Genomic DNA, 12,647 nt, shown 5'->3' with positions numbered 1-12,647 from the left:
GCCCCAGGTTCAGGCATGTTACCGTGCCTTTGCTGGCTGAGGAAGTGCAGGGCTTCAGTTGTAAGTCCCCAGGACAGATAAATCAGCAGAGGGGCGCATCCTGAAGCCCGGAGCAGAGCCGGCTCTGGGCTCATTCCCTGGTGACCCTGGACAAGTAAGTCAAGCTCTCGGGTCTCACTTTATTCAAATGCAAAATAAAAGACCTCTGTGATCTCTCCCAGCTCTAAATCTATTAGCACACTAAGGTTATTAAACCATGACAAGCACAATCCCCAACTAATTTGCTCCTTTTCTGTAACTGATGTGTAGTATTTCATATGGGAAATTAAAAAAAAAAATACCATTTGAGGAGTCTCTCTCTGGGACCCTTGGTGAAGAAACGCTAATTCCCTTCAATGACAGCCAAGGAACACAGCTCCCAGGTAAGGGAGAGATGCTTTCACGGGAGGTCCAGCAGACCTCCATGCCTTGTTTGTCTGTCGGACTCCCCGGCTGCTGCGTGGCAGACCGCCTCCGGGGGCTGACATGATCGCCTCTGCAGAGAGCGCTCTGGGAAGCGGGGAGACCCAGGGGAGGTCGACACCACCACAGGGGGCTAGGGTGGACGGCCTCTAAGGCTTCGTCCACATTTCCATCCAGGAAGCAAGGAACAGCTGGATTTTGAACCCAGGCCCCTTGATTCCCAGCCCACCAAACCAAGCTGCCTCCAGAGCACTTTCCCAGGCAGGAAATCTGAAGTCATAGGACCGGAGCAAGAAAAGACCTTCAGATCATTCATTCCAAGGAGCCTATTTAACTGATAAGTTAATTTAAACTAAGACAGGAGACAGCCCCACGTTAGGAGCGCAATGGCAGACCTGGGACCAGAACCCCCTCTCTTTTGGGTGCATCTTTCAGGGACTGAAGTTTTAAGATAGTTTTAAACTCGTGCCCGGGTAATTTCCCCCCTCACAGGAATGCCTGTGGCTTCGGTTTGGTTCTTTCTATGAGCCAAAGTTATGTAAAATTTAAGAAAAACACCAACTTCCCAAGGATAGGAAACCTTAGCCCTGACTGCCCCGGGCCTGGCCCCTAGGAGCCAGGACTGAGGGGCAGGGAAGCCCAGGGGGTCCGACAGTGCCCCCACGGAACCAAGGGAGACCTCTCTCTAGGCTGGGCACAGGCGTGGAGGCAGCTGACGCCCCCAGGCAGGCTGGCTCTGCCCCCCTCTGGCCGCACTCAGGCTTTGGGGAGCCACAAAGAGAGGCCCAAGCACACCGGAAGGATGGGGGGAGCAGGAGGGAGGAGTGGCGGCCTCGGGGCCCTCGACAGAGTCTTTGAGGCAGGGGGACACGGAGCTACAGTGACTGTCCTGCTTCGGCCGTGCAGGGTGCTGGGAGTGTCTCATCCCGGCAGGCTTTGGCACCCGGGGGATCACCAATCGGTGCTGTTCCCAACAGGAACAGAGCGATTCAGAAAATGTAAAGGATGAATTCGGGTTTCCCAACATCAAGACTAAAAGTAACAAGTAAGTTACAACATGCACAGGAGTTCGGCCGTTTCATTAGCCACGTCTTGGTTAATCCCCACCCAAGCTCGTGCAATACTAAGAATTGAATCCTTCCAGAAAAAACATGGAGATCCTTCAAACTTCTTTTCTCGAGCCACTGCCCTGGCGGCCGCGCGCTGGCACTTTGCAGATGGCCGCCCAGCCCCGGAAGGAGGCTCCTCACGCATGGCCGGTGGCTGCCCCAAGGCAGAGCCAGGTGCCCGAAAGGGCTCAGGAATAAAGTACCTTCGCTCACACTGCCAAAAGCAGAATGCTGCCGATAAAGCACACGGGTCAGCAGCTCAGTCCCAGACCCAGTCAGCACAGAGCATCCCCTACAGACGCATCCCTCCCGGGCCCCAGAGCCCGGGTCTGCCTGAAGGTGCCCCCGGAGGAGGACGACGACCAGCTCCACCAGCACCCAGACCACGCCTTCCTTTCTCCCAAAGAAAGGACCGAAACAACCCGTTTTCTGCAAAGACCATTTAACCTAAGGTGAGCAAAGATCAACCCGGCTCTCAGCAGAGACACTGTAAATAACCGCGCTGGGCAACATCCTGAAAAGCTGCCGCGCCCAGGTCCCCGCTGGCCCCAAGAGACAAGGCCGGGGCCCCCTCTCCAGGGTGTCGCTGACCCAAAAGGCCGGCCCCGTCCACAGCCCGAAAGGCAGCGGCCCACTCAGCCCGCAGGCGAGGTCAGGCCTGTGCTGGAGGGAGAAGCGCGAGGCGTCTCGCTCGGGATGGCTCCTCAGAACCAGGCCGGGGCCCTCCCTCCACGGCCCATCAGCGCCCCGAGCCGGCACCGGCACCGGCCGCCCTGGGACAAAATGCTGAGGGGACAGGCTCCTGATCGGTTCAGCAGAAGCAAATTTTAACCTCGGGAACCAGCCTAACCTCCCAGACCAGAGCCCCTGGCAACCAGAGGGCACTCGTAAAGGCACAATTAATAAATCATATCAAAGAAAAAGGGGGAGCTTGCGCTTTTTAAAGTAGATACATTGCTTTAATGGAGCCAACCGCCTCCCATCTTCCTCATTTGCCCAGAAGACTACGCAGGGGCCCTGAGCGCACCCCGGGCCTGGGCTGGCCAGATGCTGCCACGCGCTGCGCGGGGGGGAGGGGGGCTGGGGCGCTGCCTCCCGGCACCGCGTCACACCCTCGCCTTCCTCCGGCCCTGCCGGGGTCAGAGCCGCCGGTACGTTCCTGCTGGTCAGCAACGGCAAAAGCGCTGGTGCAGAGCCAGCCTGAGGGCCGGGGCCGGGCCTCCCGCGCCCGAGACACGGACAAGCTCAGGGGCGCAGCCCAGGCGCCGGAGCGACCCCTCGGCGGGCCTTTTAAAGCAATCTGAGACAGTCTTTTAGGAAAAACCAATGCTTCCTTAAAGGAATGGTTCAAGTCAATGTGGCGGGCGCCCTAGGGGTTCTTGCTCACCCCTCACAGACCCTTCCAACACAAAGCCCCGAATCAGCCTGCATACAGTAGGGCAGCCCTGGTCGCCAGAGGGGCCCTGGCACAGGCCGCCCCTCCGCCCCGAAAAGCCCAACCCAAAACCAGATAGAAACCGCCTGGGAAAGGGCCCCGGGGTTCGCCCGGGAGGAGGTGGGGCAGAGAAGAGAGGGAGAAGGGTTTAAAAAGGAAGGAAACTAACCTGCAGTTGGGAGGTGGGTCTAGTGTGATGTCCCGTTCTTCTGAACTGAAGAGAAGAGAGAAAAAAGAAAACAATGGTTAAGTTTTGGGCAAATTCCAAAACCACAAACAATAGGCGAAGATATGGGGGGGGGGTTTAGGCCAAAGGGCCCCCCCTCCCTGGGTTTTGGGCCTTTCGGCTTTTGGGGTTTTCTTTTGGGGTTTGGGGTAAGATTTTGGGGTTTTACCCGTTTTGGGTTTCCCTTAAGCAAGACCCATCCCCGCGGGTTTTTTGGACTTTGGCTTGTTTTGGTTTCCAATGAGAAGAATTTTGGGGCATTTTGCCTTTCCTTAAAGTTTTGAAGACCCTTAAAGCAAAAGGGGGGGTGGGGGTTTGAGGGGTTTAGGAAAAAAACTTTTCCCCCTTTCCTTTTCCAAAATTTTTCCCCCCTTGGGTTTTCCCGGGCAAGGGGGTTTGTTTTTTTAGCCCAAAAATTTTTTTTTCTTGGGGAAACCACCCCGGTGGGGAAAGGGGAGAAACCCTTCCCCCAAAAGGGGGTTTTGTTTTTCCCAATTTTTAAAATTTTTTTTGGGGGGGGGAGGAAGGGGGAAAGGCTTTGGGTTTTTCGTAATTTTTTGGTTTGGTGGGTTTTTTTTTTTTTTTAAATTTTCCCCCCAAATCCTTTTCCCCAAAGCCCCTAGGGTTGTTTTTATTTTTTTTTTAAGCCCTTTTTTTGGGGGTCGGGGTTATTTTGGGGGGGGAAACTATAAAAAGGGAAAGTTTTCTATTGGGGGTGGGGGCCTAAGGGGGGGAGGGAAAGGGGTTTGGGGGGGAAAAGGAAGGAGAGGGAATTTCGGAAAAGGGGGGAGTAGGGGAGGGAGAAAGGGGGAAGGGAAGACCGGGGGGGCCCCCCCCCCCCCGGGGGGGAGGGGCCCGTTTCTTTCGGGGCCCAGGGGGGGGTTTTTAGGGGGGTGGGGTGGTTTCGGTTTTTGGGGGTTTTCTTTTCCTCTGGGGGGCCGGGGGGGGGGGAAAAAGGGGTTTGGGGAATTTTTAAAACCCCCCGGGGGGGGGGGGGGGGGGAAAAAGGGGGGTTTAAAGGAAAAGGGGGTTTAAAAGAGAGGGGTTTAAATTTAAGGGAGGGGGAGGGGGGGGGAAAAGAAAGAGGGTGGAGGAGGAAGGGAAAGGGGGAGGGAAAGGGGAAATTTGAGAGGGGGAAGGGGGAGGAGGGGGGAGAGGAAAGGGGGGGGGTGGGGGGGAAAAAAGGGGGCGGTTTGGGGGGCCCGGGGTCAGGGGGCGGGCCCCGGAAGGGGGGGTGGGGGGGGGTTGGGGGGGGCGGGCGGGGGGAAAGGGGGGGAGGGGGGGGGGGGGGGGGGGGGGGGGGGGGGAGGGGGGGGGTGGGAAAAAAAACCCCCCAAAGGGGAAAAGGGGGAGGGAGGGGGGAGGGAAAAGGGGGTGGGGAGGGGGGGGGAGGAAAGGGGGGATGGGATGGAAGGGGGGGAAAGGGAGGAAAGGAAGGGGGGAGTGGGGGGAAGGGGGGAGGGGGGAAAAGGGGAAGAAAGGGAAGGGAGGGGGTCGAGAAAGGGGGGGAAAAAGAGGGGGGGGGGGGGGGGGGAAGGAAAAGGAAGGGGGAGGGGGGAAAAGGGGGGGGGAAAGGGGGGGGGGGAAGGGGGAAGGGGGGAAGGGGAAGGGGGAGGGGGGAAGGGGAAGGGGGGGGAAAGGGAAAGGGGGGGGGAAATTTTCGGGGGAAAGGGGGGCCCCCTTGAAAAAAAATTTTTGGGGGCCCCAAAGGCCCGGGGGGGAAAAAACAAAAAAAAAGGGCCGGGGAAAAGGGGGAAAACAGCCCAATGGCCGCCCGATCCCCCGCGAGCCCCTCCCCCCTCCCCCCGCCCGGCTCTGGGCGCGGCCCAGGCGCCCGAGTACAGCAGCAGGCCAGCCGACGGCAGCTAGGTGGCGCCAGAGGGGGCGGACCCCGCAGTCTGGGGCCCGGGTTCAAGCGTGACTGCAGACAGTGGCGGGGCGCGGCCCGTCTGCCTTCCCTCGGCGGGGAACGAGCGGGGGAAGGACATGGCGCTGCCCCGGCGCCCGAGTCGGGCCACACAACAACAAGGCCGCGCGGGCCGCGCCGCGCCACTCGGCAGCCAGTCCCGGCCGGGAGGAGGACCTGGCTTTGGCGCAGGCTCCATCATCTGGCCCCGCCCCCGGCCCCGCAGCGCCCCCGCCCCCGCGGCCAGCGCCATGTCTGCCGCCTCCCCCACCTCTGACAGCCGCCCCCGCCCCCCCCCACGCCAGTGTCACACGCAAGCCCGGGGCGGTCAGAACCGGCCCCCGGGGCCCAGGGCCCAGAGGCGCGGCAGCCTCGCCGGCCCGGCCCGCCAGGACACGTACAAAGACACGCAGCGCCGCTGCCCCCGCCACGCCCATGGCGCGCGGGGGCTGCGGACCGGGTCCGCCCGGCGGCGGGCCCGCCGTGGTCACCCACATACGGGTTACCCCGGACCGCAGCCGCCGCAGCGAGCGGGCCCGCCGCCCTGCGGAGGCTGGCGCTGACATGCGCGATACCCACACACGCCACTGCGGATACTGACACGCGCTGACATTGACGCGGCTGGGGAAGGGGGATGGGCCAAGCGGAGGGGAGGAGACCAGGGGGTCCCGGGGCTGGACGCCATGATGGCGGCGGCGGCTGGGCCTGAAAGAGGGGGAGGGGGACGGGTCCGGACTGACCTGCCGGCCATGGCTCGGGCGGGCCTCGGCTGGGGCGGGGGACCCCCGACGTGGAGGCGGAGGGGGGGGGACGTGGGCTGCCGTGGGCCCGGAGCCCCACAGCACGGGCAGGAGCGGCGGCAGCGCCGGCCTCATCCAGCGGCGGCGGCGGCGCAGCGCCGGCCCGACCCCGACCCCAACAGGGCCCCCGCGTGCACCGGGCTGCGTGCCCCTCCCCCTCCCGCTGTTCCCCCCTCGCCCCCCCCCCACCTCGTGCCCAATTCCCTCTCCTGAGCAAGAGAAGTTGGGCGGGGGTGGCTGCTTCGGAGACCGGCCCCTCCCCCCACCCGTAGGCCCTCAAGGACGCCCTTCCCCCCACCAGGAGGAGGGGTCTGCTTTCACAGATGCCCCCTCGTCTTCCCTCTTTGGCAGGGCGGGGGTCTTCCCGGGATTCAGGTCCTGCCGAGGTTCCTCCCTCCCCTCCCCCAGACCTCATGGTTTCCTCTCCTGGAAGGCCCTGCAAAGGGCTCCGGGTTGCAGCAAACCACCTCCCTTTGCAGATGAGAAAACCCCATCCGAGAGCTGGAAGGGTCCTCACGGGGCCGGCCCAGGAAACTGAGGCCCGGAGAGCTTAAAATACTGGTCCAAGGTCACCCAATGGCAGAGGTGAGGTTTGAACCGCCCAATCAGGCCTTTCTCCCCGCTCCCAACCCCCAACTTGTTTACCCCAAATCCCGGGTTTAGGCCTAAGGTTCCTAACTGGACAAAGCGCTCCAGGCCTTCCCCTCCGAATGAGCAGGGCCGGCCTCTTTGGGGCTTTCAAGTCTCCAAGCACACCACACATGCTCTCACTGGCCGTCCCCAGCACCCCGGGCAGAGGCCCCCTATGATCCTCCCCATTTTGGGAGAAGAGGAAACCAATGGACCTGGTTAGGTGACTGGGCCAGAGTCCCCGGACCAAGGGCAGTGGGAGCCCAGCCTTGTTTCGGAGGCCCTGCCCTCCCCCCCCAAGTTGCACCAGTCAGGCCACACAGCTAGTGAGCAGTCTCCCTCCCAACACAGGCCTTTCTTTTTGATTGCGATGCTACCGTCCTTTGTCCTCTGCTTAACTAGAATGTTACATAAGCAACTGGGAAGGATGGTTTTTATTTCCTGCAAAATTCTATCACTTTGGCCTCAAGCCCCTTCCACAAACTGCTTCCTATTTCATCCCTTCTCTTTAATTAGCCTACCACTTGAGATGAGGTATTCCAAGTCAAGTCATTCCGCTTTAACAGATGGGGAAACTGAGCCGAGGCAGATCAAGTGTCCCAACTCACAATGGCTCCAAACTGGCAAACCAGGATTTAAATCAGACCTCTCTCCGAAATAAGGTACGGGGAGCGCCCCACACCAATGAAAGTCAGCCCCTTTCTCAGCAACTCAGCCTCAACAAGTTACCCCAAAAAGAGGATTTCAGTGATTTGTCCAGAGTCACACAGCCAGCATGGCTTTCTGGTTCCTAGATACCAACTTCCTCATGGCAACCTGTCTCAGAAATAACACCTAGCAACCCTTCTCTTTTTAGAGAAATTTCTGGACCTGCCCCTACCTGGCTTTCCCTCCATCCTTCTTCCCTGGGATTTTTTATGAAAATATAGGTGAAAACTTGAGGATGCAATTTGGAAATGATTCGAACCCCCCAATTTCAATACACCAGCGATCATTTCTATCATGCTCACAAAATTAAATGATTCTCACAAAAAACCTTCTCAATCTCTGATCCTGCCTTTTCTTGAACTTCTATCATATCTCTGACTAACACTGGACTTAAGAGTTCTGAATGTTCCAAGGAAGAGAGTAAGGCACGGAGATTTTTGGATTCCCCTCTATTTACACTCACTGTAGTATTTTTTGCCTATATACAGAAATGTCTTTCTCCCTAGTTCAACACACTTGGAAATACTTATTAGCTTTTTCCTTGCCAGCCCAATTTTAGCTACTGTCACAGACTAGACAGTTGTTGCTTTTAAGAATAAAAAGCAGTTGACTGTTTATCCTCTGCATCTGAGAGATATATTCACATCACCTACCTCCTACTAGGCAAAATGTTTGCCAAACTCACTTTCACACCCGCCTATCTGACATCAAACTCATCCAGACCACTTGCAATCTGGGCTTTTAGGAAGAAACCACTGTCCGGCAGCATGAGGTTCTTATTACCCTTTGTTCCACTGATGAAGGCTCTCTTTGCTTCCTCTCTCCCATCCTGAAGGCTCCTCCTGCCTCTTTCAATACTACAGACAACACCTTTCTGAAATGTTTCTGGAGGTAGAAAAATCTGGGTTCCAGCCCAGCTTCTGATCCGTACTGGCTGTGTGACTGTGGATGAACTTACCCCTCAACACCCTGGAATGACCTTCTTCACCCAGTTAAAAGATGGTCTCTTGGCCCTTTGGCAGGAGCTCCAAATACCACAGAAATCGCAAATCCAGGACTCCCCATCACCCAGACTCCTTTCCCCTTCGAAAGTCACTTCATTTTTTATCATTCCCAAGAAAAGGAGCTTGTCTTACCTCAAAGAAACCAAAACACCCCCCTGGCCCTAACAGGAGCGAGCCTGCGTTGCTCACACCGGCCTCACCTGGTTTTTATGCTAGTGACAGGGACATTCACCCAAGTACAGCCCTCCCCGTCCCCGAAGGCCCCATAGCATCCCCTGAAGAACGAAGCACCAAGACTCCCCGAGAGGTTCGAGCCCTCCATGTCCCAGTCTCGCCCTCACTCCTGACCAGACCAGGCCAAAGACTTCAGGACCGCCTGGTGACAGGCCAAGTCGCTGAAGCACATGACGTGGGCACACTCTGGATTCTCCCAACCACCCTTTGGCAAGAAGGGCAGACCTCATTGTTCCCATTTTACTGAGTAGGAAACTGATCCAGAGGATCTTGACACAGGCTAGTCTGCCCATGGTTGGGGGTCACTAGAGCTTCCTAGACCCCCGATATTCCCGATTCCAGCTGGGGGAGAGCACCAGAATAATGAATTCTCACACAGATCACCCTCTTAGTAGGGAAATTAAAAATCAAACAGCCTACCTTATTTTTAATGGCCTCTGAAAACTCACCCTGGTCCCACCAATACCCTCTTCCTCCCCTCCTGGGGGTCACTCCAATGCCTAATACCTTCCTAAGAGATTAACTCCCTCCCCCCCCCCTTTATAAGTGAGTTTAATTTAAAGTATTTCCCAAAGCATTATCTGAGGAGAATGAAAAGATATTATTACGGGATGATGGGGAAAAGGAGTAGCCGCTGGCAGGGCCATGAAAGAGGGGGAAAAAACCTAAGAACTGAGAGGAAAAGGTTTAGACTCAAGGCAAACCATGAAAGGAAAGAAACATGGTTTTAAGGCTTCGGAGCAGGAAAAATAGGATTGCCAGGAAAAGAGGGGGAAAAGGCTTTCCCTGAAATTTGGACCAAAAAAAAACAGGGGGGGGAGGGGAAGGTACGCATTTAGATGGCTTTTTTCTCCTAATTCTCGACCTCTCATCAAAATACCCATTTTGATTTCCACAGAAAATCCGTTCTCGACTCTCCCGCCCCCTCTGTTCCCTTTCAGTTCTGTGCCCCTCGGATCAAAGCCAGGGATTTCGTCCCGCAGGACGTGGGCACAAAGCGATAGTCACAAATTCTAGCACGCAACAGGTGAAGAGGCAGACCCCCGAGTCTGGGGGAGCCGCGGCGCTTCCAGGGGCTCGGGCAGGGGGAGAGCGGCGCGCCGGGCCGGGGGGAGCGCCGCGGGGGCGGGGGCGGGGGCACCCACCTCTTGGCGCTGGTGGAGAGGAGCTTGGAGTTCTTGCTCATGCTGACTTTGCTCTCCTTCTTCTTGGGGGTGCTGCTGCTTTCTTTCTCAGTCTGTTGGTTGGAAGATGAGGATGAGGAGGAACTGGTGCTGGCTCTCGAATCGTCATCCGACATAGCGAACCCCCCCACCCCCACCCCACCAACAATCCCTGCGGGAGACAGAAAAGACAAACCATCCAGTGAGTATCCAAGGAGAGGGGGCGCCCCGGGAGGGGGGGAGGGTCTGCCCCCGCGCCTGGCCCCCGCCCACGCCCCCGGCCCCCACTCCCCCTCGCCCGGCCCGGAGGGGGCTTTAAATGCCTGGCCGGCGGGGGAGAGAGGGGGTCGCCCAAGACGGGGCCGGGGCTGGGGAGCGGAGTTTGGAGGGACGGGGACAGCCGGAGCCCCGAGAGGAAGCCGGGGAGGGGGGGGGCGGCAAGTGCCCGATGTGGGGGAGGGGGAGGGGGCCGCCGGGGCTGGCTCGGGACTAGCCTTGGAACCTCACAAACTGCGCCCCCGCCCCCACGCCCCCCCCCCCCGGGTCCGGCGGAGCCGGGGCGTAAGGCAGGGGGGCTGAGGGGGCAGGGGAGCAGCAACAATGAGCCCGCGGCTCGGGAGGCTGAGCCCGGCCCGGCGCCGGAGCGGGAGCGGGACCACAATGGGCCGGGCCGCGGCGCGGGGGGGCGGGGGGCCGGTGCCGTACCTCGCTGGCTCTTTGTGTCCGACTGCTCGGGCCGGGGCCGGGGCCGCCGCCGCTCCTGCCTCCGCTGCTGCTGCTGCCGCCGCCGCCGCCGCCGCCGCTGCTAGTGCCGCCCCTGCGCCGCCGCCGCCGCTCCGCTCCGCCCGCCGCTCCGCCCGCCGCGCTCCGCCCGCCGCCGCTGCTCGGCCGCCCGGCTGCGGCGCCGCCGCCTGGGCCTGGGCCACTCGTGTCTCTCCGGCTCGCTGGGAGAGAAGCGGAAGTGCTGCAACAGCAACTATTAAACAGGCAATGGCTTCCCTCGGCCACACTCGCGCACCTCGGCCTCGCGCGCGCGCGGCCCGCACGGCCCTCCCCCGGCCCGCCCGACGGGGGCGGCCGCGGCGCACGTGGGAGCGCCCCCGGGCCGGCCCGGCCCTCCCTCACGCCCAACGGCGGGCCCGCCCCCTCCGCGGCCGGGCTGCCCGAGGCGGGCCCCGGGGGGCGTGCTCCCCCCCCTCCCCCACGTGCAAACGGGCGGGGGGGGGGGGCAGCCTGACCGCCGCCCCCACGGGCCTCGGCTCCCCGGGAGCCCGGGCCGGGGGCTCAGCTCCGGGGGCGCTGGCGGGAGCGCCTCGGCTCCCCGAGACCCCGGGCCGGGGGGCGCTGGCGGGAGTCCGGGCCGGGGGCTCAGCTCCGGGGGCGCTGGCGGGAGCCCCTCGGCTCCCCGAGACCCCGGGCCGGGGGGCACTGGCGGGAGCGGCCCCCGGCGCCATTTAAACCCACAGGGGTCGCGGCCCCGCCGCCGGAGTCAGGCCACAACGGACGCCGGGCATTCCCACCCAGACCAGGTCCCCTCACCGGCTGGCAGCGCGTCTTTGGGGGCCCCGGCCCGTGGCCAGCCGCCGCCTTTTCTCGGGCCTCTGTAAATCAAGGCCTTGGAGTTGCCATCATTTCCCATGGCAACCGGTCATCGGCGGGACGGGCGACTCGGGGCAGGCTCAGCGCCGGGCCAGGACGGCGTCAGCCTCTGAGCCGCCTCCTCCCGAAACCCCAGCCCCATCTTTCAGTCACGGCCTCCCTCTTGCCGAGCCTGGACGGGAGTCCTGGAGTCCTGGGGCCGCCCGGGACCCCCAGGAGGTCCAGCGCCCGGAGCCCGGGGAGGGCCCCCAGAGACCCGGGTGCCCCGGAAAAGGGCCCTGATACAGCACCGGGGAAGGTCTCCTCAACGATAATGCTGACTGGCCCAAGGGTCGGTGAGACAAGATGGAGCGCTTTGTCATCTGCAAGAACAAGACGCGTTAGGAACGGTGGTGGAGGCTTGGACTGGGGGACCAGGGACAATGGCCTCAAAGCCAGCTAGGCTAGAGTGACCGGGTTAAAATGGAATTGGCAACCCGAGTTCAAATCGGGCCTCAGACACTTCCTAACTGTGCGACTCTGGGCAAGTCACTTAACCCCAGTGGCCTCAGAAAAAAATGTTATTGGCAAATAGTAACTTATTTTTTATAGCTTTTCATTTTTCCAACTACATGCAAAGGTAGCTTTCAATAGTCACTCTTGCAAATCCTTGTGTTCCAAGTTTTTCTCCTTCCCTCTCCCCACCCCTTCCCCTAGACAGCAAGCAGCCCAATGTAGATGGAGCATGCTTCTTCTAAACATATTTCCATATTCATCATGCTGCAGAAGAAAAAGCAGATCAGAAGGTGAAAGAAAAAAAAGCAATAAAAAGTGAAAATAATATGATTTGATCCACGTTCAGTCTCTATAGCTCTCTCTGGATGTGGATGGCACTTTCCATCTCAAGCCTATTGGAATTGCTTGAATCACCTTATTGTTGAAAAGAGCCAAGTCTATCACAGTTGATCACATCCTCTTGTCCTTGCTGTGTACAGTGTTCTATTGGTTCTGCTCCTTTCTCTCAGCATCAATTCATAAAAGTCTCCCCAGGCCTCTCTGAAACCTTCCTGCTGATCGTTTCATACAGAACAATAATATCCCATAGCATTCATATCCCATAAATTATTCAGCCATTCCCCAACTGATGGACACCCACTCAGTTTCCAGTTTCTCGCCACTATAAAAAGGGCTGCCACAAACATTTTTACACATGTGGGTCCCTTTTCCCTCCTTTAAGATCTCTTTGGGATACAGGCCCAGTAGAAACACTGCTGGATCAAAGGGGATGCAGAGTTTGATAGCCCTTTGGGCCGAGTTAATTGGAAAATATTGAATAAAATACAAATACAGTAAAACAATATTAACACAGTTTTTCTAAGTCAATAAGATACC

General features: G+C 59.3%; 1 protein-coding gene and 1 long non-coding RNA gene across 2 annotated transcripts in view; one reads left to right on the top strand and one right to left on the bottom strand.

Moving 5' to 3' along the window:
- LOC100919271 (ubiquitin-conjugating enzyme E2 E1) overlaps positions 1 to 10,464 on the bottom strand; it is a 38,368-nt gene extending 27,904 nt beyond the window's left edge. Inside the window, exons 1-4 of the mRNA XM_031940352.1 lie at positions 10,383 to 10,464; positions 9,660 to 9,849; positions 8,700 to 8,707; positions 3,176 to 3,215 (exon numbers count right to left, since the gene is read on the bottom strand). Coding sequence (XP_031796212.1) covers positions 3,176 to 3,215; positions 8,700 to 8,707; positions 9,660 to 9,814 — 203 coding nt within the window. The 5' untranslated portion in view covers positions 9,815 to 9,849; positions 10,383 to 10,464. The remainder of the gene's footprint in view (positions 1 to 3,175; positions 3,216 to 8,699; positions 8,708 to 9,659; positions 9,850 to 10,382) is intronic.
- On the top strand, positions 5,880 to 9,535 carry LOC116419580. The gene is made up of 3 exons (XR_004229827.1): positions 5,880 to 6,523; positions 7,085 to 7,230; positions 9,413 to 9,535. It is a non-coding gene; the product is annotated as an uncharacterized LOC116419580 (long non-coding RNA).
- Positions 10,465 to 12,647: the final 2,183 nt, after the last annotated feature.

Source organism: Sarcophilus harrisii, chromosome 5 (genome assembly GCF_902635505.1).
Source record: "Sarcophilus harrisii chromosome 5, mSarHar1.11, whole genome shotgun sequence".
NCBI classification, from domain to species: Eukaryota; Metazoa; Chordata; class Mammalia; order Dasyuromorphia; family Dasyuridae; genus Sarcophilus; species Sarcophilus harrisii.
This window is presented reverse-complemented; position numbering and strand designations above follow the sequence as displayed.